Source organism: Ochotona princeps, chromosome 9 (genome assembly GCF_030435755.1).
Source record: "Ochotona princeps isolate mOchPri1 chromosome 9, mOchPri1.hap1, whole genome shotgun sequence".
Lineage (NCBI taxonomy): Eukaryota > Metazoa > Chordata > Mammalia > Lagomorpha > Ochotonidae > Ochotona > Ochotona princeps.
The window spans coordinates 76681935-76709591 of record NC_080840.1 but is presented as its reverse complement, the minus strand read 5'-3'; the positions used below and the strand labels follow the sequence as shown (position 1 = coordinate 76709591).

General features: G+C 53.1%; 2 protein-coding genes across 4 annotated transcripts; one reads left to right on the top strand and one right to left on the bottom strand.

Annotated features, from left to right (window-relative positions):
* Window positions 1-232: 232 nt before the first annotated feature.
* Window positions 233-10871, top strand: SQSTM1 (sequestosome 1). Of its 3 annotated transcripts, none has more exons than XM_012931073.2 (8): window positions 236-527; window positions 2170-2265; window positions 2555-2781; window positions 2876-3017; window positions 3929-4009; window positions 8129-8340; window positions 8568-8649; window positions 10131-10871. In XM_012931073.2, the coding sequence occupies exons 1-8, from the start codon at window positions 323-325 to the stop codon at window positions 10286-10288; spliced, it is 1203 nt and encodes a 400-aa protein (XP_012786527.2). In that variant the 5' UTR covers window positions 236-322; the 3' UTR covers window positions 10289-10871. The 3 variants fall into 3 exon arrangements, with proteins under 3 accessions (XP_058524812.1, XP_012786527.2, XP_004599535.2); XM_004599478.3 differs by having other exon boundaries at window positions 239-527; window positions 8568-8763; XM_058668829.1 differs by lacking the exon at window positions 3929-4009 and having other exon boundaries at window positions 233-527; window positions 8568-8763.
* Window positions 10872-10978: 107 nt separating this feature from the next.
* Window positions 10979-27387, bottom strand: MRNIP (MRN complex interacting protein). The gene is made up of 7 exons (XM_058668830.1): window positions 27281-27387; window positions 25050-25109; window positions 21671-21759; window positions 15347-15422; window positions 13025-13167; window positions 12522-12609; window positions 10979-11453 (listed from the first exon to the last, which is right to left on the bottom strand). The coding sequence occupies exons 1-7, from the start codon at window positions 27344-27346 to the stop codon at window positions 10992-10994; spliced, it is 984 nt and encodes a 327-aa protein (XP_058524813.1). The 5' UTR covers window positions 27347-27387; the 3' UTR covers window positions 10979-10991.
* Between the last annotated feature and the right edge of the window lie 270 nt (window positions 27388-27657).

Genomic DNA, 27657 nt, shown 5'->3' with positions numbered 1-27657 from the left:
AGCGGCCTGTGGCAGGACCCCAACCCTAAGGCTTTCCGGAGGCCCGCTTCCGGGGGAGCAGCAGGGTTCCTTTGGGCAGCGTGTGTGTGTGCGGGGGTGGGGTGGGCGGCTGGCGCTTCCTGGCGAGGTGGGGGCAGCAGGCCCGGGGCCCTGGCAGGGAGACTCGCGAGAGGCCGCGCGGGCGGCGGGGGCGGGTGCTGGAGAGTTCAGGCTCCGCCCCGGGGAGGGCGCAGGGCCCTATAAAGGCTGGGCGCGTCGGCCGCCGCTGTCGCCATCGACGCGGCTTCCTGGCTTGACTTGGCGGTACCGCTCTCTACCTGCCATGGCGTCGTTCACCGTGAAGGCCTATCTTCTGGGAAAGGAGGAGGCGGCGCGCGAGATCCGCCGCTTCAGTTTCTGCTTCAGCCCGGAGCCCGAGGCGGAGGCCGAAGCGGCGGCTGGCCCCGGGCCCTGCGAGCGGCTGCTGGCCCGGGTGGCCGCTCTGTTCCCGGTGCTGCGGCCCGGCGGCTTCCAGGCGCACTATCGCGGTGAGTGGGCCGGGGTCGGGTCCGGTCGGGGCTGCCTCGTCCTCCTCGGTGCAGGCTGCGCAGCAGCGGAGCGGGAGAGGGGCTGTCCTTGATCGCTGTGTGGGTGGGTGGCGGCCCCTGCGTGCCCCCCGTTTGGGTCTCGGATGCCATAGCCCAGGACCAAGACCCGGCCCCTCTGTGTCAGACGTCGCCCGCTCCCCGCCATGATGCGGTCCTTGGCAAGGACGCACCGGGCTGGGAAGGTGGTCAGGCGGACACTCGGGTTACAGGGTGTCCCGGAAGAGGCCGGGCCTGGCAGAGGCAGGTAAACAGGCTGGGGCGAGCGGGAAACGCCTAGGCCGGGGCGGTGGGGAGCGTGGGGACCAGCCCGGAGCCATGGCTAAGGTTTTCTTGCTGCGCTGCTGGGGCGGGGGTGGTGTCCCGGGACTGTGGTGTATCAGGGAGGGAGGTCCTTGGCCGAGGCCCGCCTCTGGGAGGGAACTCGGTTGGACCTCCCGCCCGCCTTAGCCTGCCCAACATTGTTTTGTTTTGATTTCTCGGTAATAACTTTATGGAGCTGTAACACCCACGCCATAAAATGTATTCACTTAAAGCATACAATTCGGTGGCTTTAAAATGTTATTTCATTTTCAAAGGGCGCGTGCGCAAACACACACACACAGAGCCTTCCATCTGCTGGTTCTCTCACTAGATGTCTGCGACGGCCAGCTCCAGCCAAGCCAGGAGCCTGGAGCTCCAGCCTGGTCTCCCAGGAGGGTGGCAGCCGCCCAACTTTTTTGTCTCCCCAGTGCACGCTAGCAGGAGGCTTACATGGAATCCCAGTTTTCCAAGCTGGCACTTAAATGCCTGCCCCAGTTCAGTGGGTTTTTAAAGTATTCATGAGTTTGTGGGACTTGTGATCACAACCCAGGTTAGCTCCTCTCATCACCTGACCTTTTACCGTTCATTCCGCCGCCTTCTCCCTCTGCCCTTGCAGCCACTGAGTTACTCTCTGTTCTCTTCCAAGGAGAGAACCAGCACACTGTTGGGTGTAGGAGTCTTGCATGCAGTTCGGATTTGTGTCTGAGTTTAGTGTAACATGTTCAGGCTCATCAGTGGTGTACCCGCTGCTTTTTGTGGATACAGCCCCCGTGTTGGTGTCATTGGTGATGGACTCCCCTTGTATTGTTCTGTGGGTGGGCATCGCCCTCTGGTGCCCTCAGGCTGGGTTTAGCCTGCAGCCTGTGCATGGTGTACTGAGCCTGTGGTGGGGTTTTAAAACTGTGTGAGCCAACATACAAAGCCTGGAGACTTGGTGTAGATCCGTTTGTCCCTTGGTTGGAGCCCAGTGGTTAATTGGCTAGGTTAGCATACCTGGACCCCCTATTGGATTCTGCGTCCTGACTCTGGCTTCTTGCCAGTGTAGACACTGTGAGGGAAAGGTGATGGGGCCCCTGCTCCCATATGGGGGAGCTGGGGTGAGTTTCTGACTTTTGCCTGGCCCAGTCCTGGCCATGGAGAGTACCTGGGGAGTGGACCAAAGTAAGTTAGTGGAGAAGCAGGTTCCTGGGCTGAGACTGCTGAGGTTCTGTCAGCATTGGCTTTGGCCTGGGGCGAGTGTGCATCCTGTTGAGTGTGTTCCTGTGCTGTCTGAATCCCCTAGATGAGGATGGAGACCTGGTTGCCTTCTCCAGTGATGAGGAACTGATGATGGCCATGGGCTACGTGAAGGATGACATCTTCCGTATCTACATAAAAGGTATGGGAAGCCAGGGCCCCCAGTTTGGGGAATCAGGGCATGACTGCTCTATGCAGCTAGTGTGGGACTCTGGGGCTGAGGCAGGGATATCATAAATGCTGCCAGTATGGGAAAGAAGGGTCTGTGCTTCCCCTGAGCCCTGGGCTCAGGGCAGCCTTTCATAGTGTTGGTAAAGGAGCAAGGCCAAAATGGCTTTGATGTGGATTGCTCACTCAGGCTGGCTGACAGATGTGGGAGTGGGCCAGTGGCTCCAGAACCCCTCACCTTCACTCTCCCTACCTCCCTGCAGAGAAGAAGGAGTGCCGGCGGGAGCACCGCCCCCACTGTGCACAGGAGATGTCCCGCAACATGGTGCATCCCAACGTGATCTGTGACGGCTGCAACGGGCCAGTGGTGGGAACCCGCTACAAGTGCAGCGTCTGCGCAGACTACGACCTGTGCGGGGCCTGCGAGGGGAAGGGCTTGCACCGGGAGCATAGCAAGTTGGCCTTCCCCAGCCCCTTGGGGCACTTCGAGGTGAGCAGCCCTTCTTTGCAGGCCTGCGGCGAGGGTGGGACTGGGCTGACTGGAGCCCCTCACTGCTGGGACCCTCTGCTTACTCCTCCTCCAGGGCTTCGCTCACAACCGGTGGCTCCGGAAGCTGAAACATGGACACTTTGGGTGGCCAGGCTGGGAGATGGGGCCCCCAGGGAACTGGAGCCCACGTCCTCCTCGAGCCGGGGATGCTCGCCCCAGCTGCTCTGCGGAATCAGGTGAGGTTTTTGCCCCAACTGGCTTCTGAAAGGCACGAGTAGTCAGGCAGGCTGTGTGCCAAGTTGGCTGGCATCCTGAGGGTCTGCAGGGTCCTAGACCTCTGCAGCATCCAGTAGGCATAAGACCCCTGCAGTGTCCTGAGTTTCAAGTCCCATGTCCAGCTGTGGCGTCACCCACGCGTACCTCACATGTTGTCTCTCTCTATGCTGTCCAGTGTCCAAGGACAGGCAGAGAGGTCCTCCCAGCCCCTGCCTCTCTTTTTCAAACATGTATTTATTTGAAAGGGTTACAGAAAAGGAGAGAGACAGAGGGAAAGATCTTCCATTTGCTGGCTTACACCCAAGGTGGCTACACAGGCCAGGCCAAAGCCAGGAGCTTTATCTGTGTCTCCCATACAGATGGCATGGCCCTAACACTTGGGTCATCTTCTGTTGCTTTTCCCAGGCCATTAGCTGGCAGTTGGATTGGGAGTGGAGCAGCTAGGGCATGAACTATCAGGTTGCCCACTGTGCCATAGCACCGCTCCCCCTGGGCCTCTGGTGTTAGCTTGCTGAAAGATTACAGCCACAGTTGCTCAAGTCTTTAAACAAGCTACAAGGTTAAACACCAACACGGGGCTTTGTACTCCAGCCTTTGGGATTCTGGATTTATCCTGATTTCATTGTACTCTGACCATTGAACTGAGGTGTGTTGGAACAGAGGTGGGCTGTGTGTTTCAGTAAACGGCACTGTATGGTGAATTGCTGTATGTGCTACCTTTGCTGAGCCTGCAGGGTTACCAAGCGCCAGCACTCAGGGACTGTGGGTGCAGGAGAGCAAGTACCGAGTGTGGGCTGCTGGGATAGCACCTTGGATGGCCACCCTGGGCATTAGATTAAGGATTATCTATTTTCATTTGTAAAAATCAAAGCTCCTGGCCCATCGCAGGATCCCAGCGTCAACTTCCTGAAGAATGTGGGGGAGAGTGTTGCAGCTGCCCTTAGCCCTTTGGGTAAGTGAGCGCTCCCGTCTGGCCATGGGGCCCCTAACACACTGTTGATCCAGTTGAATTTTCACCTCAGGAGAGGAGGTGATGACCTATCATAGAGACTAGTAAGGACTTATGGCCTCCAAGCAATCTGTGTCCAGTGTCTGAAAGACCACAGGTGGCTGGGGACTCAGGCCTACTGTGACTGCCCACTGTGACTGCCTGGGGCTGCTGCTGCTCTAGCCCAGGCAATTTCTGCTCAATGCTTCTGCCTCACAGCAGGCTTTTTTTGTTTGTTTGTTTTTGTTTTCTTAAATTGAAAGAGTTACAGAGAGGGGGACACCAAGAGACACAGGTCTCCATCCACTGGTTCACTCCCTAAATGGCTACAATGGTTGAGGTTGGGCCAGGCCAAGTCCAGGAGCCCAGAACTTTTTCTGGGTCTCCCCTGTGGGTGGCAGGGGTCCAAGCACTTGGGACACCTTCACTGCTTTCCCAGGTGTGTTAGCAGGGAGCTGGATTGGAATTGGAGCTGCCAGATCTTGAACCAGCAGCTGGTGGGATGCTGGCTTTTCAGGCCCCAGTGCTAGCCCCCAGACCTCAGCTTTGAAGCAGTAACTTTTTTGGGGGTCATCTCAGACCACCTGTTGCTTTTTCCCCTACTTTGTTGAGAAAAGGAGTTGATCTTTTTAATGTCTGCCTGGGGGCAGCTGTTGGGTGACAGGAGGGCAGGAAGGTGAGCTCTGCCTACCTGCCTGCCACTCACTTGAGCCAAGCAAAAAGTGTGGAAGACTGAAGTGGAAGGTTGACAGCTGTCCACTAATTGGTGACCCATCAGGGGCCATGGGCTCAGGGAGGTGCTGCACACAGCGTTTCTCAAGCCTGGAGGAGCATCACAATCAACCGCGGGCTTGGAGAATATATATTTGGCGCATAAAAACCTTATTAAAATTACTTTGAGGAACAAAATCTGTCAGTAAAGGAACAATAAGACATGAGAAATCACAAAGCGGTCTTCCGCTCCAGATGGGCACTCTGGAAGCAGTCTGAGTTCCCAGACCCACCTTCCTGAATACCTAGTAAGGGACCTTCGAGCCTGGGGTCACTGATCTGGAGGTTTCCCAGATAACTTCGGGTCACCCCCAAGCACCACAAGACCCGTGTGTGCCAGCAGAGGACTGCCCTGGGTTTCCTACTCAGGGTGGGGACCATTTTGGATGAGCCCAGAGATCTGAGGAAAAGTAAAGCCTTCTTGGTTGGGTCTTGGAGGTGTCTGGGTTGCCTCTGCCAAATGAGGGGGGGAGCCTGGAACTGTGCACAAGGAGAAGTTCATTAGGACCGGATTTTGGGGTCACAAACCAGCTTCAACCTGCTGTTGAAGCGAGGCGTTTTCTCTCTCTCTCTTTTTTTTAATGAGAACTGGTGACTGCCTGAAGGGCACTGTTCCAGAGCTGCCTCCCAGAGGGCAGAGTGTAGACTGGGAGCTCTTGGTGCCAGCCCACAAACAGGGAGGACGCAGAGCAGGCAAGCACAGGACACACAGGCTGTTGGGTAAACACGCAGAGATTTCGGGGAAGCAAGCACAGACGGTCACAAGACATCACAAGCCCTGATGCCACCACCTTTGATCCTTTTTCTTTTTAAGATTGATTTCATTCACCCATTCCTGTTGCTTGAATGCTTTCGCCATGAGAAGTTGGAAAGAAAAAGAGAACAGCTTGGATCCTAGAGGCTGAGAGATGCCCTCCCAGCCTGTGCTCCACCTCCTGTTTTTTGCAGACCCACAGCTGGCATGATGGGGGGCTTGTGGTGACCCTGTCGGGAGCAGCCTCTAACTGTTGCTTTCCCAATAGATGGTCCTTAGCATTTTTAGCAATAAAGTACTTCCTGAAACATGCTTTTTTATTTTCCCCCTTTAGTTTGAGAGACTGAGATAAGGTGAACTCTCCTTCACTGGTTCACTCCCTAGACTCCTTTACCAGCTAGAACTGGAATCAACCCAGGTCTCCCATGTGGGTGGCAGCCTTCACTTCTGCCTCTTGGGGTGCCCATCTGCAGGGAGTCAAAGCTGGAGATGTTCCTGCTCAGCACTCTGTTAGGGGATGAGGACGTCTTAGCCACTAGACCAAAGGCCTGCCCAGTGAAGACATAAAACACACTGCAGTATGGTACAAACCTGACTTCTATGTAAGGGGACTTAACGATCTCGGCCATCCTGCAGCAGTCTGCCTAATCTACTGTAGTATCTCCACAGTACACCTGCACCTGCAGATAGGCCTGCTCTTGGCTGCTTGTCCTCAAACTCTTCCACATATAAAGGGCGTAACAGAGAAGCAGAGTGACAGGGCTCAGGGCCCGACAGCCAGCTTCCCCGGCCAAGCCGAGAGGAAGGTGCTCCCCTTGCTTCTGGCGGAGAGCGCCCAGTGCTCGCACCTTCTCTGATCCCACTGAGGACTTCCTCAGAACCTTCTCTGCACCAGTGTCAGACTGCCAGGACAGAACGCGTGATTAAGGACTGTCTACACATGGAAAGGAAGGTCTTACAGGGAGAGAATGCCAACATCCCCAGTGAGATAAGTATTGTAGAGTGACAAAGGATCAGAAAACATTGAAGTTAAAAATGAAGGTGCTGCCTGGAGTCTCAACTGCTCCACTTCCAGTTCAGCTCCCTGCTGGTCACCTGAGGGGTGCGGTGCTGGGTGGCCCAAGTGCTTGTGCCCCTGCATTCATGTGGAAGATCCAGAAGAAGCTCCTGGTTTCAAACTGGCCCCGCTCTGGCTGTTGCAGCCATTTGGAAGGAATCCACAGATCTCTGTCTCCTCTCTTAACTCTATCAAATAAAAACAAATCTTTTTTAAAAATTAAAAAACTGAAAGTAGGAAAAAGGAAAACCTCAAAAGAAAGATTAGGTTCTAAGATCGTCCCAAAGAACTATGTGCCACTCCCTCCCCTGCCATAGATTTGGTTTGTTCTGATTCAAGTAATGTAGATTAGAAATATTTGCAGAAAAAAGCTGTGAACATTCACAGACTAGTTCCATAGTCAGCACTGCAGGGTGGCTAAAGCCATCGTATTTCCATTGTAGTAGGGATGCTGGGCCTTCTGGAGGTGACTGGGAGCCCACGGAGGGAGCAGACGTTAGGCCCCAGGCCAGCCTGCCGGCCTCAGTAGCCGCCTGCTGCTGCTGGCTCCTGAAGCAGCTTCTTGCTAGGCCAGGCCCTGGGAAGCGGCAACAGCTCAAGGAACTGACTTCCTGTCGTATGGGAGACCCAGATTGAGTTCTTGCTCCCAGCTGTGTATGATGGAAGCACTCGTGTTGTCTGAGAGATGGCTTGAAATCCCCAGACAGTAAGATGACCTGCCAAAAGCAGAAATAATAGGGATAAGAGAGAAAAGAGGAGAAATAGAAGGGTAATCCTGGAAGCCCCCAGATGAAGGAAGGAGTTGGCCTCTAGATGGGAAGAGGCTGTTTCCTGTCTGTGGTGGACAAAGACTGAGCAAGGCCTCGCCCATCTGGTGTCAGGTGTCCTCCAGGAGGGGAAAGATATACAGGCTGCTGGGAGCTGGAAGGCATAGCAACAACCGGTGCTTCAGGAGTTGCAGGGAGAATGGGTTTCCACTTTAGCCTGGCTAAAATGATCAAGAATGAGGGCAAAGCAAGATCTCTTTCTAGAATACAAGGTCTTCATAAATTAGGCCTTGAGTGGAACAAAATGACTCAAACCAGAATGAAGAAAACATTAAAAAGGGGGACCTAATAGGAAGGAGAGGTGGTCACAGGCTGTGAGCCCTGCCCATGCCCAGAGCGGTAGCCAGGCCTGGAGCTTGGCACGCCCGGAGGGGCTGTCTGAGGGGCTACTCCCAGAAAGCTGGAGATGCAGCTGAAGAACATGGGGAAGACACACACTGTACAAACTCAAGTGTTTGTACAGTGGGTGTGACTGGTCAGAAGTGGGGGGGGAGGCAGTGAATGATCTAGTGAGAAATGAGCAGTACACTTGGTCAGGCAAAGCAGCTGAGCAGAGGGCTGCTTGGGCCCTGGGGAGTGGGCAGGGAGCGTGAGACGGGGCTGTCTGCCTGCAGCCCCCAGCACTGAGCTCCCTCTGGAGGATTTCATAGCCCTCTATTCCCTGTGCTCTCTAGGTATTGAAGTTGATATTGATGTTGAACATGGAGGGAAAAGAAGCCGCCTGACACCTGCCTCTCCAGAAAGTTCCAGCACAGAGAAGTGTAGCTCTCAGCCGAGCAGCTGCTCCTCTGAACCCAGCAAGGAGGATGGGAACAATGAGGGCACAGCACAGTGTCTGGCAGAGAAGATGAGGAAGATAGTCCTGGAGCCTGGGGCCCAGCCTGAGGTGAGCCTGTTCCCTCCTGGCTGCACAGTCTGAGGGGCCTCACTGCTGTGGCGGTCTCGTGCCCGTGGCCCTTCTGTCACCCTGCCCTTCTGCTAGAACTTCAGGCTTGGTCTTTGTCAGTGGCTAACCGCTGCCAGCAGCTCCTGGCCCCCCCATACCCTGATGCTTTGCTGGGATGGCCATGTGGCTATGGCCAGCCTCGAGTCCTCATGGTGGGTTGTATTCAGGAGCAGATGGAGTCTGATAACTGTTCGGGAGGAGATGATGACTGGACGCACTTGTCTTCAAAAGAAGTGGACCCGTCAACAGGTGAACTGCAGTCCCTGCAAATGCCCGCATCGGAGGGGCCAAGCTCTCTGGACCCTTCCCAGGAAGGACCCACGGGGCTGAAGGAAGCTGCCTTGTACCCCCATCTGCCACCAGGCAAGTCAGCTCCAGAGGCGGGGGTGTGTGTCCTCTGTGTGGCATCGGCAGGCTCGTCCACTGACGTGAGAAAAGACATAGGAGTTGGGTTTGTCCTATTCAGTGCATGCTGAGCTAGGCTAATTTAGCAGTTCCTTCATGCTCGAGGATCAAGGCAGTGGAGCTGGGGCTGGAAGAGGCAGCCCCGCATTAGCATTGCCTGTGTCCCCTTAACCATCCTCACTGTGACTTCAGTGTGCTGACTCTTGAACCAGCATGGAGCCAGCCTGGGAAGTAGAGGGGTAGAGGGCAGTGGGTGGCTGGCACTGGTGGCCTTGGGTAAAAGAGTTGAGATTTATTATTGCCAAATGGGAACAATGTTTAAAATGTTTAAGTGGCTTTAAAAAAATTATATACTTCTCTGAATAGCAGAGTTAGATCTCCTGTCCACTGGTTCACTCTCCAGATGACCACAATGCCTGGGACTGAGCCAGACCAAGGCCTGAACTCAAGCTCAATTCAGCTCTCCTACATGAATGCAGAGGCTGAAGCAGTTGGGCCGTCCTCTGTTACTTTCTCAGATGCATTAGCAGGGAACATGATCAGAAGTGGAGCAGCGAAGACTGAAACCAGAGTTGTAGGTGGTGTCTTACCCTGCTATGCCACAATGCCAGCAGCCCCTAAGTGACTGTTTATCTGTGGGCTTAAGTCTTCATCTTTGCCTTTTACTAGGGGGTCATAAATGGTGGTTAGTGATTTCTACATTTTAAAGTGGCTGGGAATAAACTCCCAACAGCATGTGATAAGAGCCATGTTCTCGTGTTGTAGGCAGTCACTGCCTGTCATGCTGGTGACTCATATGGTTGCTGGTTCCTGTCTCAGTTGCTCCACTTTAACCCAGCTCCCTTATAATGGCTTAGGAGAAAGAGGAAGATGGCCCAAGTGTTTGAATCCCTGCACCCACACATGAGACATGGATGAAGCTCCCGGTTTAGCCTAGCCCAGCTTTGGCCAGTGAACCCAGATGGGAGATCTCCCCTCTCTTAACTCCCTCAAGATAAATCTTTAAAAAGGAAAAAAAAAAAAGTGACACATTTCACTCTCCATAAAATTTATTGGAACATGACTGTGCTCATTTGCTTCCTTGTTCCTGGCACTTAAGCAACAGTGAGCCTATAGGGTCTGCCAGGTCAGCCTGGGATGCTCTCTGCATCTTTATGGGGTGCCTTTCTGAGGATCCCTGCAGGATAGGGGTGTCTGGAGGTGGTGGCCCCTGACAGGCACTGGGTACCTGCTGGGTAAATGCCAAGGTGCTGCTGGGTCTTGGGTCAGCCCCACCTACGGGCCTGGTCACACTCTCTCATGTTTCCTGTTACTGTTTCTGGCAGAGGCTGACCCCCGGCTGATCGAGTCCTTGTCTCAGATGCTGTCCATGGGGTTCTCTGATGAAGGTGGTTGGCTCACCAGGCTCCTGCAGACCAAGAACTACGACATCGGGGCTGCCCTGGACACCATCCAGTATTCGAAGCACCCGCCACCACTGTGACAATGTCTGCTGCCCGGCTCTCTTCAAATCTCCTTCTGTCACATAATCACATTGAGCTAGTCAGAACAGCAGGGTCTCCGTAAGGGCTAATTTTTCTGCATTCTTCTCCAGAATCTAGGGGGTGGGCACGCATGAGGCCTCTGAGGGCAGCAGCACAGTGTCACCAGTGAGTTCCATGTGTATATGCTCGATGCCAAACCGCCATCCACTCTGAGCTGTTGTGGCCCAGGAACGTCTTGCTGTTGCCCAGCAGGGTGCAGGTGATACACAGCGGCGCACTGGGCTCCCCTGCCAGCCTCACGCCAGCAGTCCAGAATACACCCTGCCTAATGGCCTTCTGCTTTCTCATTTCTAAACAGCTAGTTGATTTACTGCTAGAAACCTGCTAGATTGAGGGAGGGCTGTCCTACAGCAAGCCAGAAGGTCTCACACTTGGAGGGAGAGGGGCTCCCAAGGGCAAGAGCGAGGTGCAAGTGTCCTCTGGCGGCTGCCTCCAGCTCACCACTACGATGCCTCCCATGTGTAGCGCCCCCCTGCTGTTATATTTGTAAGCAATCTGTGATTAAACGCAATGAGCACTTTAGTCATCACTGTCCTGTGTTTATTGTCAGCTTCCAAGGTTTTTCACACATTAACACTAGGGGGAGCTGCAGAGGCACTCCTGCACCACCCTCATCTCCATCAGTGACATCCTGGCCTCTGCTCACAGGTCATCGCTGAAGTCCTCTCCTGTTGTAAAGAGGTCAGAGAGCCGCAGGGCTGCAGGCTTCTGTGTCCCTGGCACCTGGGGAGGCTCCGTGCCCCTCCGCTGCTCAGGGATCCTGCTGCAGGGTCCCTCAGAACCAGGCCTGGGAGGCTGTGTGACTTGAGGAAGCTGGACAGTGGCTGCTTCCCAGCTCTCCCTTGGGGTTGGGGCCCATGGGGTCCCTTGCTCAGCCTGTGCTGGACCTGCTGGTCTGAGTCCCCTCTGCTCTGTGTCCACCTGCGAGCTGTTCACGGGAGATGGGAGAAATCTCGCCCATTTAGAAGATGTGGCCTCAGCCTGACAGGCTGGACGCGGCAGTTCCCCATGAGCAACACGGAGCCCCAGGGGTCGTGGGTCCTCATGGTTCCAGAGGCGGTGACTGCCGCCTGCCTTCACCTTCACGTTTAGGCCAGGAGAGTCCTGGAACCAATCAGAGGAGACAGCTGTATCCTGTGGCCTGCTGGGGCTCGTTTCCCAGGTGAGACTTCCACAGTGCTGCTTGCCAGTCCACAGGCTGGGCAGTGAAGTCGGCAAAGCACAGTGAGTAAATGCCATTTCATCCCAGTCCTCTGCTTCCATGACCAGGCTCCAGGTGGCCCAGCTCCTGAGGGTCAGTTCAGGGTGTCTGAACAGAGCTGGGAGTAGACAGGCCCTAGAGACCACTGGGGAATGGACTCAGGCCGACTCCCCGCACCTGCTCCCTCCCTGGCAAACAGCACCTCAGACCTGGACTTGGCAAGTGGCTGTGCCAGGCTCCCCTTGGTGCTGGGGACCGGCTTCTGCTGAGCAACCAAAGATGTCCTGACAGTTAACAGGACCTCAGAGTGGGTTGCTGCAACTCTGCACCCCAGACATTGGGAAAGAGGACAAGACACAACAGACTTGACAAGAGCATCACACACAGGAACTGCAAGGCTCTGCTGTCACTGGGAGATTCAGAGCCACGAGCTGACTGAGGTCTCAAAGCTACTCCTGGGAACACCAGAATCTGACCTTGGCCTCCTGGCTTCAAGCTGGAGGCCTGCCTGAGCTGAAGCTGGCTGTGGCAGACCTATGCTAAGGTGACCCTGTCAGCAGGCCTCTGGCAGGGCTCCATACACACTGATGACAGCATATAGCAAGATCTGAGTTTTGTAGCACTAAATGTGCAGTGGGGCCTGTTGGGTTCCTGGGAGCAGGAACACTCCCCAGGTGACTGAACGCCTTCAGCAAGGGAGCATGAGCCTGGAGAGGACAAGGATGGCGGGGCGTGCAGAGAGGCCAGGCCAACCTCAGTGGACCCCAGGGTGTCACGATGCCCTTTTGGCTGAGAGTTAATTTCATGAGATGAGCAGGGAGCGAAGGGAGCAGGCAGAGAAAGGAGTTGGCTCCACACAGGCAAGAAGAGGAAGCTGAGCTTTGGGGAGTAAAAAGCTCATACTCCAACAGTTCTGTGTGTGCTTGGTGATCACTGGGACCAAAGTGGAAGCAATATTCCCTATCACCAACCTGCTGGGGTGGCCAGGTGCCCCTGGGAGTGGCCAAGTCTGGGATGTCACAGTTGTGCGACAGCTGGGCTGGGCTCGGGCTCCATTTCCTGGTGGGAGGAAAGTGCTGTCAATAGTCCAGTCCTGCCAGCACAGTCCCCTGCAGCCTCCCTGGCAACCTGGCTGGCCACAGGAGGCAGGGAGCCTCCAGCAGCCACTCAGCTGCAGCCCAATGGCAGATGGGCTGTCCTGTGCTTGCCAGGCAGCTCTGCCCCACAGCTGGTCCACCTACTCCCATGGTGTCTCAGGCGGTGTCTGCAGAGAGCTGAGCTCCTGTGCAGTCTGCAGTATCTGCTTCGCCAGTGTAAACCTCCTACCCCGGTCAACACCCCTAAGCCCCTATCCCTTGAGGTCACCGAGTGAGCTGCTCACAGAATTCAGCAAGCATCCCTGTCTCAGCAAGCAGCGCCTGTCTCATCAGTCCCCACCTGAGCCTCATGGAGGGCACTGGGTACAGCCTGGCACCTTTTTCTGGGCAGCTCCTGACTGAAGGCAGGGTCTGACTCCTCCATGTCCGATGAGGACTGTCCACGGAAACACACTCCTCCTCCCAGCTCCAGTTCCGGGGAGTCCTTGTGCAGAAACTTCAGCCAGCGGCTCTCAGAGGGCTGTGTTGGGAAGAACAGGAAAGCAAGCCCTGTGACTGAAGCTCTTACACCCAGGGCTCAGGCATGGTGCCCGCTGGCGAGGCCTTGGAGAGGCAGCAGAACCCCCGAACGTCCATGCTCCCTGACCAGTGACCCCACACAGACAACAAAGGCTCAGAGATACTCGTGGCGCTGTAGACGCCACTGTTTAGAAAGTGTGGAGACAGCCTCAGGCCCTCAAAAGATGGATCAGTGCCAGAAGCCCGCTTTCCACTGTATTCCCAGTTTTAAAAAATGAAAATACCTGGAAACTGCAGCAACACAGAAGACTTTTGTCAGTGAAAACTTAAGCAAACAAGTCTTTTCTTGACACAAAAATGATGTAACAATAAGCGTTCGAGCGGCTGACCCGGAAGCTCAGGTGCTGAGAGCTGTCCTGGAGGTGGGCCTAGGAGTATCTCTACTGATTTCCCACAAAGCCAACCAAGTGGCATGTCAAAGTCAGACATGCCCGACAGGGAGTTGGAAAGAGAAGAGGAGGAGTCTCCCTAGAAGTGTGAAGTATGCAGGATGCCTGAGTTAGCAAGACCAAAGTGCCACCTTATCCTTCGGAGTTCCTGCTTTTATCACAAGAAAAGAAAGAAGTTACCAATCCTATCCTATCCTTCCTCTGGGCTTTTCACCAGAGACAAGCTAGACAGGGCTGTGACCCTGGCCCAGTGAAGGGCTCTGTGCCTTCCTCTCATTGATTATTAGCTGTCATAATGAACGTCTGAATTATGCCGAAAAGACACCCCTCCCACCGTTCTCTCGGGTTTTCCTCTGAGAGCCCCATTCAATCCTGCGGCAGGTTTGTCTTTAAAAAATCTCGCTTTGCTTCCTGATTTGTCTGCGGGGAATCCTTCTTTCATGGCAGGCAGACCTGAGGTAGCCTCCGTCCTTCGTGCCCTTCCCCAGAACAGTGATGAAATGGGAGAGGAACGTAGGGAGCTGGCGTGGCAGTCAGGAGCTGGAAGCCACACCTCCCCACCCTACGTAACCCTATCTGCAGGTCAGAGGACCCCTTCCCAGGGGATCCTCCTACACACCTGCTGGGGGCGGGGGTCACATAACCACTCCCTTTTGGAACCCTGTAAGAGCCCTAACAAGGAGGGGCTCTCCCACTCAAGGATGCTCTCACTCTCGCTCTTCCTGCTGATGCAGGGGAGAAAGCACCCCTCTTCCACCCTCCCCGTTTTTGGTCCACTCTGCTCCTCAACATGGCCCACATGGGTGTGATTTCCTCACCTTTTAAAGAAACTTCATCACTTCAGAAGCTGTACTAAGAACCTGGAATAGGTGTTTGAGACCACCTAGCCCAGGACGGCAAGAGGGTGGCCAGAGTGGTCCTGTGAGCAGAAGGTGGGAGCTCTCCTGCGGGGACCTGCTATTCTGGGTGGACCGATGACCACAAGAACTAAAGTGCTCCCTCACACACTGCCTGCCCACAGCACTGTGTGACCCGCGCTCTCTAGAGGGGTGACCCAGGGACCTGACCCTCGGCCTCCTATCCCTGAAAGGTACCTGGAGGGCGGGGAGCCGGAGGACAGGTTCTGTTCCAGAGGAGCCATTACCCAACACAAGGGAAAAGCCCTCTTCGTGTAGCAATGATGTGTGGATATGTGGACAGGTTCTAGGTTTTTGTATCCCTGTACTTGTGAACGCTTGTCGTCAGTATTGTTGACTGTATGGCTAATGAATACTGGTAAACTAAAGTTACAAGAAGCCCTGGTTCGGAGGAAGCTCCTGCACTGCAGCCCAACAGGACATGGCACAAACAAAAACCCGCGTCCCTAGACACTCGGTTGTCACTGACCTGAGAAAGCGGGGAGAGAACAGCCTATTTTCATCAACAGGCCAGTGCAGTCTGAAAGAGGAAATTCCCTGTGCTTCAACCTTTTAACCTGATGCCAACCCAGGGTGGGCCATTACTCTGTCTCCAGGGGTGCACCATATAAGACAAGCGGTTCTGAAATTATCTGTTCCTTCTGTCTACGAAACCAACCCCTTCTGCTCTGCTGGTTGCAGCATTCACTGAAGTGCTGCTCAATTCTAGAACTGCAATGAGCTCTTCAAATGAAATTTCTGTGATTTTTGTCTTTTTGGTAATACATAAACAGAATCCCTTCCATCAGGTTTAGCACAGATGCAGCTGGCTTACCTGAGGATGCACATTCTCTGCCTGATGGTGATCTTCAATTTCTTCTTCACTGACACTTCCAGAACCTTCCAGAGACCTTAGGGGAACATCCAAACCCCCTTAGTAAAATGACCCCCAGAGAGGAAGGACAAATGAGCTGAAAATGGCAGGATGCAAGGACTCAGCAGACCCCAAGCTGGTCTTGGGGCATCTCAGGGACTCATCTCTGAGGTCTCATGTGGCTCTAGTGTCCTGCAGCAGCCGAGGATCTGGGAGAGGGGCCACTTACTTCCTCTGATTAGGGATGGTCAGACCCTCCACCAACAGCAGTACTGAGCAGAGAGGGCATGCACTCTGCTTAGGCTGGAACTGGCATCTTGGCTTTGACCATGACAAGCTCTGCTACATCATGGTTCGACATCCTTGTTCCATTTTCCTCATCCCAATAATGGGGATAGCATTGTGTCTATGACTGCAAAGGTCAATGAAACAATGAATGTCCTTTGCTCAGAGTTCCGTTCATCAACACAGGGATGTATGTCCTCATGGAAAAAGGCCACACAAGTCACTGAGCTTGCCACACCTAGCTGGCCTGCAGGGGTGGGGCTCTGCATCTCGCCAAGATGAACTGACGCCATGTGGGTTGTCAAATCACATAATCCCATGCAACACTCCAGTGAGCTCACAGTCCACCATATGTGGGCATCTCTACCAGTTACTTTGCCTTCAGTCACTGACTCTCACAGGGCTATTATGAGGATGTATGCAGGTGAGAGCAGCTACCCTGCCCCACAGCTGAGAACTAACAGTTCCGGTGGGCAGTATCCTACCAGTGAGCACCCAGAACCCTGCATACCTGGCTTAAGAACCCATTCCAGGGGCTGTCATTGTGGTGGAGTAAGCTAACTCCCACCTGTGGCCCAGCATCCCAGAAGGGGGCCAGTTCATGTCTCAGCTGCTTCCACTTCTGATCAGCTCCCTGCTTACGATCTGGGAAAGCAGTGGAGGAATGGCTGGAGTCCTTGGGCACCTGTGTGGGAGACCTGGAAGACACTCCTGGCTTCTGGCAACGGATTGGCTCAGCTCTGCTTGTTGCAGCCATGTGGGGAATGAATCGGTAGAAGGAAGATTATGTCTCTCCTCTGTGTAACTCTTTCAAGTATAAATAAGTAAATATTTTAAATAAATTTCATTCCAAAGGCTAAAGAATGTCTCCGCACTGTGACATAGTCTGCCTTCTTGTTTGCAGTGCTGCCACCGAGAGGTGGGTGTCACCGTCCCTCTACAGATGAGCCAGCCCTCTCCAATGCTTCATTTTGTCTTCTGGCTCCCACAACTTCATTGTGTTGTGCTGAGAGATTTCTTTAAAGATTTATTTATTTTTATTAGAAAGGCAGATATATATAGAGAGCATGAGAAACAGAGTGGAAGATCTTCCATCTGATGATTCACTCCCCAAGCGGCTGCAACGGCTGGAGCTGAGCCAATTCGAAACGAGGAGCCTCTCCCAAGTCTACCACATGGGTCCCAAAGCTTTGGGCCGTCGACTGCTCTCCCAGGCCACAAGCAGGGAGCTGGATGGGAAGTGGAGCCACTGGGATTAGAACCAGCACCCATATGGGATCCCAGCCCGTTCAAGGTGAGGACTTTAACCGCTATGCTATCACTCTGGGCCCCTTTTTTAAAGATTTATTTTATTGGAAAGGGAGATTTACAGGGAATAGGAGAGACAAAGAAAGACCTTCCATCTGCTTGTGCCCTTCCTAAGTGGCTGTAATGGCTGGAGCTAAGCCAACCCAAAGCCAGCAGCCAGGAGCTTCCTCTGGATCTCCCAAGGCTTTGGGCCATCCTCCACCGCTTCCCCAGGGCACAAGCAGGGATCTGAATGGAAAGTGGAGCAGCCAAGACACGAACTGGCAACCATATGTGATCCCAATGCGTGTGAGGCAAGGATTTAGCCACTGAACCATCATGTTGTGCCCAAGGATTTGTATTTATTTTTATTTGAAGATCAGAGTTACAGAAAGAAGGAGAGACAAAGAGACCTTCCATCTGCTGATTCATTCCCTAAATGGCTCTAAGGGCAGGGACTGAGCTGGTCCAAAGCTAGGAGCTAGAAGCTTCTTCTGGGTTTCCCATGTGGGTGCAGGGGCCCAAGTAGCTACTTTCCCAGGTCATAGGCAGGGAGCTGGATGGGAAGTGAAGCAGCCGGGACAAAAACTGGTGCTCATATGGGATGCCACCACTGCAGAGGCTTAGCCTACTATGCTACAGTATTGGCCTCTTTTAGTCAATCTTTACATCAGACTGTATAAGTCCTCCAACTTTGCTTCTTATCAACACTGTTTTTTATGATTCTAGATCCTTTGTATTTCTCTAAAGGTTTTAGGATTAGCTCATTATTTTCTTATTTACTCGAAAGTCAGAGAGAGAGTAGGGAGAGAGAGATTTGTTCCCTCTGCTGGTTCGCTGCACACATGGCCATAATAGCCAGGGCTCAGCCAGGATTAAGTCAGGGGTAAGGAGCTTCATATGGGTCTCCCACGACGGTGGCAGGGGCCCAAGCACTTGGGCCACCCTCCGTTGCTTCCCCCAGCCATGAGCAGACAGCCAGTACAAATCTTACGGAGTGGAGGTGCTATAGCACATTAGGCTGGTTTTTGATACAGAATGCTGGGGTGTGATCTGGATCTACAGAAGAACCAGTGTGACTGGCCTGTTGTCCTAACATATTCTGATTTGATTATAAGTCTCACAATTGGTAGAAACTTTCCATCCTGTGTCCATAGGAAGACAGAGAGTGCCCCTCCTCGTTGCCTAGCTTCCTGGGAGCCTGGAAGTTACCTAACACCACCTCCAAGTCCCACTGAGGGGAAGTACCTATGGGGAAGGGGTCATCTGATTGACAGGCAGGTGGACAGGATGACACAGTGTCGGGCAGGTGTGTGTGTGGTTTCCAACTTGTGAGCCTAAGCAGTTACCTACTTATTCCATTTCATCCTCCCTCAGATATTTCTGACCTTAATCTTAAGGACTGCTGAAGGATGAAGATTCATCACATCTTCTGTAATCACTTCCTGCTGGTTATGGACATGAGCCTTGCCTGGTCTGGGTTTGGAAATCTCTGTGTCATCTAATGGGTCTATCTCAGGAGCCAGAGAATTTCCAGTCAGTGCCAATGGCCGTGTCCCCAGCATGGTCCTCATTGCTCTGCAAAGTTGTTGGATTCTTTTTGCCTTTAGGAGAGGTATTTGAGGTCCTGGTTCATTGAAGTGGCCTGGCTTATCTTTTGTGTGTTCCTGAGTAAGTTCCTCTTTCTTGCAGATGAGTCTGGCAAGGCACTGTCCCACATACAGCTGTGTACACTGAGGTCAGGGCACATCCCAAAGGTCTGGTCCCTGAGGTCAGAGATCCTGTGGCATCAGAAGCCAACTGAACAGGAAGGCAGGGGCTCCCCACTGGTGCCAGAGATATCAGTGAGACCACGAGCAAAGCTGATCATGGCAGGGGTTCCTGGAAGGTACAGCCGACTCACCCCTGGGACTTGGAGGGGACACAGGGCAGCAATACCCCTGAGCCATATCCGTGTGGCAAAGGCCCTGGGCTCTAGGCACATTCCTAGCCAGGTCAGTTGCCAGGGCAGTGGAAGGGCTGGCACTAACGACCCAGTCTGCAGGGCTCATCTGGTCTCCAGGGACAAGGTCATCTGTCACACTGTCCTAAGAAAAATGAAGAAAGGAAGGAAGGAAGGGAGGAAGGAAAAAAGGAAGGCAGTCAGGAAGACTGAAAGGAAGGAAGGAATTTGGCAATTTCTAAAGAAAAGAAAAAAGAAGGCGATGTGCTTGAGCCCACTGTGATGGCTCGATGGCTAAATCATCACCTTGCAAGAGCTGGGAGCCCATCTGGGAGACAGTTCTAAAATGGCAGCCCCACTTCCCATCCAGCTCCCTGCTTGTGGCCTGGGAAGGCAGTCAGGGATGGCCCAAAGCCTTCACCCACGTGGGAGACCCAGAAGAGGTTTCTGGCTCCTGGCTTAGAATCACCTCAGGTTTGGCCATTACAGTCATCTGGGGAGTGAACCAGTGGATGGAAAAATTTTCTCTCTGCTTTTCGTCTCTGTAAATCTGCCTTTCTAACAAAAAGAAATACATCCACTGGTTCACTGCTCACAGTTGCAGCCTCTGCTGCTTTCCCAGGCCATCAGCAGGGAGCTGGACTAGAAATGGAGCAACCGGGACCTGAACTGGTCTCTATATCTGACACCAGTGCCACAGGTAGAGCATTAGTTTGCTATGCCACTGTGCCAGCCCCTAATGTTTTGTTTTTAAGAGCCAGAAGCTTCCTCAGGTCTCCCACAAGAGTGGCCAGAGCCCAAACACTTGGGTCATCTTGCACAGCTTTTCCCAGGTCATTAATAGGAAGCTAGATTGCAAGTGGAGCATTGGGACACAAACCAGCATCCATATGGGATGTTGGGGGCAGCAACTTGACCAGCCACGCACAACACTGGGCCTCTACTTTAACTTTCAAGAACTGGGAGTCAATGCTGTGGCACAGCAAGTTAAGTCCCTGCTTGTAATGGTGGCATCCTTTATCAGAGCACTGCTTCGAGGCCCCACTGCTCTAATAGTAACCCAGCTCCCCACTGGTGTGCCTGGGAAGGCAGCAGAGAATGGCCCAGGTACCCGGGCCCCTGACACTCATGTGGGAGGCCCAGATGGAGCTTCAGGCTCCTAGCTTTGTTCTGGCCCAGCCCTGCCCATTGTGGCCAGTGGACCAGTGTAAGATTTCACTATTTCACTGTCTCCTTTTGTCATTTGTCAAAGAAATGAATTTTTTAACCAACTGATTTTCTAAAGCCCCTCTATCAATTCCCCCACCATTGTCAGATTTACTAAACATGCAATATTATATAGACTGAAGTCCTTGAGCTCTCACTTTCCTGAGCTGCCTCCTGCTCAGTCTATTCTGGCATATTTCCTTCATTGTTTAGTAATTTCAAAAACTTTCTGCATTTGAATGGCAGAGTCTGCAGATAGATAGCAGAGACAGAGAGCTCTTCCATTTGCTGGTTCACTCCTCAAATGGATGCAATGGTCAGAGAAGGACTGGTCCAAACCCAAAGAGCCAGAAGCTTCTTCTGGGTCTCCCATGTGGGTACAGGAGCCCAAGCACTCTGGTCACCTTCCACGGCTTTCCCAGGCATATTAGCAGGGAGGTGGACCATAAGTGGAACAACGTGGACTCGAACTGGTGCCCATAAGAGATGCCAGCTAACAGATGGTGCCTTGCCAAACCACAGCACCCTCCCCAATTAATCAGTTTTAACCCTGAGTCTGTGTTTCCTGGGATTCTGCCTGTGGGAGTTCTTGGAAGGCAGGATGGAAGGTGTGCTGCTCCAGAGGAGCCACTGAAATGCACACTCTCAGCTTGAGGCTTTTGCACCGTGTGTGTGGAAGGCTAGAAAACCAGGAGGGTTTCTGAAAGCGTCGATAGCTATTCAGCAGCTGCATAGCGGGTATGTGAATTTGTTCATGACAGGACGGCCCTGTGGGACTCACTTTACATGGGGGGCTCCCACTGTCCTTCCCCACTGACCAGGCCCGACACTGTCTTTTTCCTGCTGCAGCTCTTTGGCCAGCTGAACAAGGGCTCCAGGGAACCAGGTGTCAATCGCAGTAGCTCAAAAGCTGCCTTCTGGATTTTGGCTATTACTTCATTTTTACCTCTGAGGGTTATTGACTCTACTGCCAGCTCATCAGTGCACTGAAAAAAATCCTCCAGCCAGTAGTTTTATTTTCAGTGAGAGAATTGTTTAACATGTTCAATCCACTGTATAAGAGTATGATGACGACTCAGTGCTGTGGCATAGCTTGTTAAACCTCTGCCTGTGGTACCAGAATCCCATGTGGGCCTTGGTTCAAGTCCCAGCTGCTCCATTTCCCATCCAGTTCCCGACTAATGACCTGGTAAGGTAGCAGAGAATGGGGCAAGACCTTGGGAACCTGCACCCCCATGAGAGACCCAGAAGAAGCCTCTGGCTCCTGGCTTCGGATAGGCCCAGCTCTAACCATTGCAGCCACTTGGGGAGTGAACCCATGGATGGAGGATCTCTCTCCTTTTCTCTCTGCGGCTCTGCTTCTCAAATAAGAATGAATAAATATTAAAAGGGTAATATGATGAAAGATGTGTGGGAAAATGTCAATAAAAGATAATGCATCCTCACCCTCCCCCCAACTTTGTGGAGGTTTTCTCCACTGGATGAGTCCATGAAGAAAGCACACACTCACTGTGCAGCTGACAAGCAAGCAGCATGGTAAGCGTGCTCCTCTCAAAACATCATACCTGAGCGGCAGCTCTGAGATCTGTCCTTGCAGCAGATTTAACTTTTGGACATGGCGCCTGCAGTCAGCACCGGAGCCCTCACCGTAGCTCTGAGAAACAAAAGAAACATGTGAAGCTTGAAAAGTTCCTCAGGCTGTGAACAACAGCCGCCTGTGAGACCCTCCTCGGGGAGGACGGTGCTGTGCTCTGCAAGGCCCAAGGACGCCAGAAACAGCCAGCCTGGAGCCACAGACTGACCGGCTCCAGAACTGATTTTTTGATTCTCTCTGGCTGCCCTACCAGCATGCAGCTCTAGCTTCCAAAGGCAAAAACACCCTAAAGCCCTGCACAAAATGACCAATGAACCTGAATAAAGCAAAAATGTGATAGTATATCAGAACATTAGGTGTTCTTTAAATAAGATGTTAAATAAAAAATAAGAGGAGTCAGGAGGGACCACAGGGGTGGGCCTCTGGCAGAGCAGTTAACCCACCTTCGAGGTCTGCATCCCTTATGACAATTCCTGGGTTCAAGTCTGAGCTCTGCTCCCAACATCAGCTTGCCACTATGGAGTAGCAGGTGCAGCTCAAGTCACTGGGTCCTTGTCAACCGTGTGTGACACAGACTGAGATTCTGGTCCTGTTTTCAGCTTGCCCCAAAAAGCTGTGGTATGCATTTGGGAAATGAATCAGCTGACAGATCTGTCTGGTGGACTTCCATTAGAGAGAAAGAACATGACAGAGAGAGTGAGAGAGAAACTATTACAAAACAAACAAACAAACAAACAAAAAAACAGATCCATGCAGTGGCACAGCACACTAATCCTCCACCCTGTGGCACCAGCATCCCATAGGGAGGCCAGTTCATATTCTGGCTGCTCCACTTCTGATCCAGCACTCTGCTTATGGCCTGGGAAAGCTGCAAAGGATTGTCCAAGTCCTTGGAACCCTGCACACACATGAGAGACATGGAAGAAGCTCCTGGCTCCCAGCTCTGGATTATCTCAGCTCTGGCTGCTGAGGACATATAGGGATGGAAAACTTCCCTAGCCCCACTCTATAAAATCTGCCTTCCAAATAAAAAAAAAATACATCTTTTTTTAAATACATCCTTTTAAAAAGGTTTTCTATCGGGAGCCCCACATGTTGGGCTCCCTCCAAATCTTCACATAGTTGGCTCTGTATATAGGGTAAGTATTGGGCTCTGAGTAGAGGACCCAGTGTGTGTTCTAAGAGGAGCCCCTGGCTGTGGTGCTGAGAGAGGGCACAGCACAGAGACAGGTACGGCAGCTAGGAAGCCACTGCTCCCACTGAGATGGGGAGCAGGGCTGCAGGAAGACGCCAACACAAACTGCTCAGGGACTGAACTGTAGGAAGAGCGTAAACACAGAGCCAGGAGTGCCCAGAGATCTCAGACAGAGGGATGCAGCAGGAAGGCATGGAACGGCTGTGGGAAGAGCAGGTCTGTGGGCGCCGGCAGGCTTCTGATTGGCCCCGTGACATGTGAGATGTCTGTTACATATCCCATGGTGACTGGGCGGCGGTGGCACGCACACATATAAGGGTTGTCAGATGGCCTTATCTTGGGTCACTGAGGCCAGACAGGCTGAGGGGCTACACTCAGAGTCCTTCAATAACTGGACACTGGGGAAAGGAGACAACCAACAGAGAGGACCAGAGTAACAACCACCTAGGCATAAGACCAGCAGGAGAGCCTAGAGCCTGGACATCATCTCTGACTGAGACATGAGCAATCCCAGTAGCTGCAGGGGAGAGCAGGCCTGCGTGGAGAGAAGAGGAGCAGTAGGAGAAATGGCAGAGTTGGGCAAACTTGAGGACTCAGGGCCTGGAATGACCAGCAGGGTCATACAGACACAGCCTCCCCTCTCTGGACTCCAGGGTGCCCTGCGACCAGGTCCAGCCAGGAGACCAGTTTCTGCTGCGTAAGGTCACCAACAGTAGGTCTGGCCCTTAAAGGCCTCCTGGACAGCTCCCTTGAACTCTCCCCACCTCTGTGGCTGCAGGAAGCTGCAGACAAATCTGAGGGAATAAAAGAACCTCTAGGTGATAGGAGGCAGATATACAGAGTGACCACACACAGCAACATCCTCCCAGGACAGTTTTGGTGTGTGTGACTGCTATTGTGATCATTGCACAGGCTGGGAGACTCCGAGAGGATGGCCAAGCCTTCCTCACAGAGAAACCATAAATGCACAGAGAGGCAGTAGTTACTGTGTGGGTGTCTGGCTGGCTGATCTGCCGGTTCCTGGCCCTGACAAGAGGTGGGCCAATGGGTGAATGCACCTGGTCCCAGGGGGTGGCTTTGTGCATGAATCTCAGCTATTCCAGATGGCTCGTATGATATTCTGCATTCCCTGAGTGGAGGACATTACTGGAAGGAAAGACAGGAGAAAAGGGAAGTAAGAGGAAGATATCGGGAGAAACTGGACAAAGGGGAGAAGGGAGGAAAGCTGGCTGGAGGCCCAGGGATGAAGTTCTGTCCTTGGGTTCCTTCCCCAAGACACCCCACTAGTGACAGCACATTTAAAACCATTTTCCACTGAAGCCATGTTCAAATTTTTTGTCTGTTATTTGGAACAAAAGGAAACCTGATCAAAATATGCTCTTAATTTCACTTCTGTGGTTTCTGTTCTAAGCAAAGCATGTGCATCAATGTCGGGTACTGTGCAGAGTGCAAGGGAGACGTGGGCAGAGCCTCCCGCAACTCACACTGAGACGGGCAGCACTCGTGCCAGGGCACTGATACCTCCCTCCTGATCAGGACCGCCAAACGGGAGCGGAGGCTCTAAGAGGGAGGGGACTTGGCCTATGTTCAAGGTCAGAAAGAAACAGGAGATGGAGATGAATGATGAGATGAGGCGGGAGAGGCAGCACTGGGCTATAGCAGGCAACCTGAGTGGGAACAGGTGTTCAATAGACCGAAGGCATGAGGCAGTTGAGATCAACGTAGACACACCTGAGAACTGTGCACCTCGTCCGGTTAAGGGCAGCTACAGCAAAGGATTCAGTCCATCCTCCCCACCCTGCTGGCTCTAACTGTCCTGCTGTGTTCCTGCAGCCCCCGTGCTTGGTCCAGCTCTTGATTACGCATGTGTGTGTGCCTGTGTGCCCGTGAATTACTTTCTCTTCCCCTTCCCTATGAATCATGAAGGTCTCACTGCCCTCTGTTTCTAGGGGCCTGGCACACAGAAGGCACTCAAGATACTTGCACTGAGTGAAGAAAACCAAGGACGGCACCTCCCAGGCACTGCTCTGTCCACCCCATGGCCACAGGGGACAGGAGCCAAGGGGCAGCAGCACGCCACCTGGCCAACCATGAGAGAGTGATCCAGGCTGTGGAACCCTGGGACTCCACCTTGTCTCTGCTTCTAAGGACTTACCCGCAGAAATGACTGCTTCTTGCCGCAGGCTTTGCACGTCCATTTGGGACTCTTTTTCAGCTGGAAGGAAATTTCAGAGATATAGCTAAATATTTAGCTACTTTTTTAAAAAAGAACTTCTTATTTATTTGAAAGGTAGACTCAGAGGAAATCTTCCATCTGCTGGTTCACTCCCTATATGGCCACAACAACTGTGTTGGGCCAGGCCAGAGCCAGGAGGCCAGAGCTCAACCTGGTACTCAGCCATTATCTACTGCCTTCCCAAGAGGTATTCATATTTTTCAGCCTAAAAATAGGAAAGCAAATGAGAAACGACTAAAAACAGTAAGGAAATCTAGCATAGTGTGTGCAAACAAAACTGATGCAATCTCCAAAATTTAACATAGCTTTTATATAACAAATAACTAGTTACATGGAAGACCTGAAGAAGCTCGTGGCTTCGGCCAGCCTGCCCAGCCCACCCACTGCAGCCCGTTACTCTGCCTGGCCAAAGTCAGAGGCCAGGAGCTTTGAGCTCTGTCTTACTCAGCCTTTCCAAGAAATTGTCTTTTCTGAAAATCTGCAGATGTGGCTCTGGCCCAATGGCTCAACTGGCTAATCCTTCATCCATATGGGTGCTTGTTCATGTCCCAGCTGATCCACTTGCTACCCAGCTTCCTGCTTATGGCCTGGGAATGCAGGAGAGGATGGCTCAAAGCCTTGGGAACCTGTGCACATGTGGGAGACCTGCAGGTTTCTGGCTCTAGACTGGCTCAGTTCTGGCCACTGTGGCCATTTGGGGAGAAAGCAACAGATGGAAGAGCTTTGTCTCTTCTCTCTATAAATCTGATTTTCCAATAAAATTTTTTTAAAAAACCTGTATACACACAACTACTAGAAACGAACTCACTGGGGAGCAAGTGAGAGATGGTATGGCTTGTAAGATTTCTACAGCTGTATGTTTCTGTCTGCCATCTATTAGATAATGAAACAACTTGATCTTTCCAGAGCTCAGCATTCTAGGCTCTGTAAGAGGGAAATGCTCCTTAATTCAGGGGCTCTTGCAAAGAAATGAGATGTGGGAGAATGCCCATGCTACAGATCTATGGCTGGGGTAACCTCCTCTAGGTTCGAATCCTTTTTCAGAGTTGAAATGACCATGAGAACTGCACTACATTATCCATGTGCAACAACTTAGAGATGCAAATAATTTCCATCCCACCAACTCTCAGAATACACTGAAATAGGGAAGTAGTACGTGGGCTCAGCTCAGGCCGTTGCTATCCGGGGAGTGCACCACTGGACTTTTCTCTCTGTCCTCTCGGAAACTCTGCCTTTCAAATAAAAATAAAACAGCTTTCAAAAGATCTATTTATTTTTATTTTAAAGGCAGATCTACATAGAGAGCCAGAAAGAAAGATCTTCCATCTGCTGGTTCATTCCCCAAGTGGCCCAAGCTGGACTGATCTGAAGCCAGGAGCCAGGGTCTTCCCGGTCTTCCATGTGTATACAACGTCCCAAGGCTTTGGCCGTCCTGGACTACTTTCCCAGGCCACAAGCAGGGAGCTGGATGGGAAGTGGAGCAGCCAGGACTACAACCAGTGCCCATATGGGATCCTGCGCCAGGTGCATAAATAAAACTTCAAGAAGAAAATAAAAAAACCTCTTGAGGCCCTAAAGTAGTTCTTCTCTAAAATGCCCAGCTTGTAATGCTAACAGATACCCACTCAACAGCCCCATTTGGGGGCAGGGTAAGAGATGCTTATCTCAAGAAGCTGTCATCATGGGGAGAGAGCATTTGATACAAAACGTGCTTTCCCCACACTAAAAGTCTATTGCCTTTTATACACACATCTTACAGAAGGCGGATGCCAGGACACAGCCGACCAGCACAGCACCAAGAAGGGGTGTCCCTGAGAAGGGGACAGGGACGTCCAGCCAGCAGGAGAGGACAAGCTGTGAGACAGGGTAGAGCCCCGGGATGTGGTGACAGGGTGCCCGCGGCGGGGAGGGGTGCTTCTCCCTGGGGGAAGCCTGAGAGCCACTGCGGGGGGCCCGGGATGCCACCCCACCCCGCCTGGGTCCCACAAGGTGCCCCAAATGCCCGCTAGCATTCACCGGAGCCGCCTCTGCAGAAGCCAACACCACTCCAAAACCTACAACACAGAGGCCGGGACGACGCCGCAGGGAAGCGACCCCACACCACACCCGCCGTCCACGCCCGAGGACCGGGAGGCCGGCGCCCAGCCCACCTGGTGCGCTTGGAAGAGGCCGCAGCTGCAGCACCTGAGGACGCGGCAGCGCTGAGGCGGCGCCATGGGGCCTCCCACCCGGAGCCTCCCGCGCTCCCGCGCTCCCCCGCGCCTGCGCCCTCCGCCGGCCCCGCGCCTGCGCCCTCCGCCGGCCCCGCGCCTGCGCCCTCTGCCGGCCCGCCCCGCCCCCACAGGCCTCTGCTGGCCCAGGGGCGCAACCCCCACTTGAGGGGATCCGGATGTTGTGGCTGCTCCCGCTACACTTAGGGCCCTGGGTCTCAGTCAGCCATTCACAGACTTGGCGGCCGTCCCACGGCATTTCCTCCGGTTCGCGCCTTTGCCCATTGCTGTCCTCTGTGCAGGGTCGCCCGGGAACA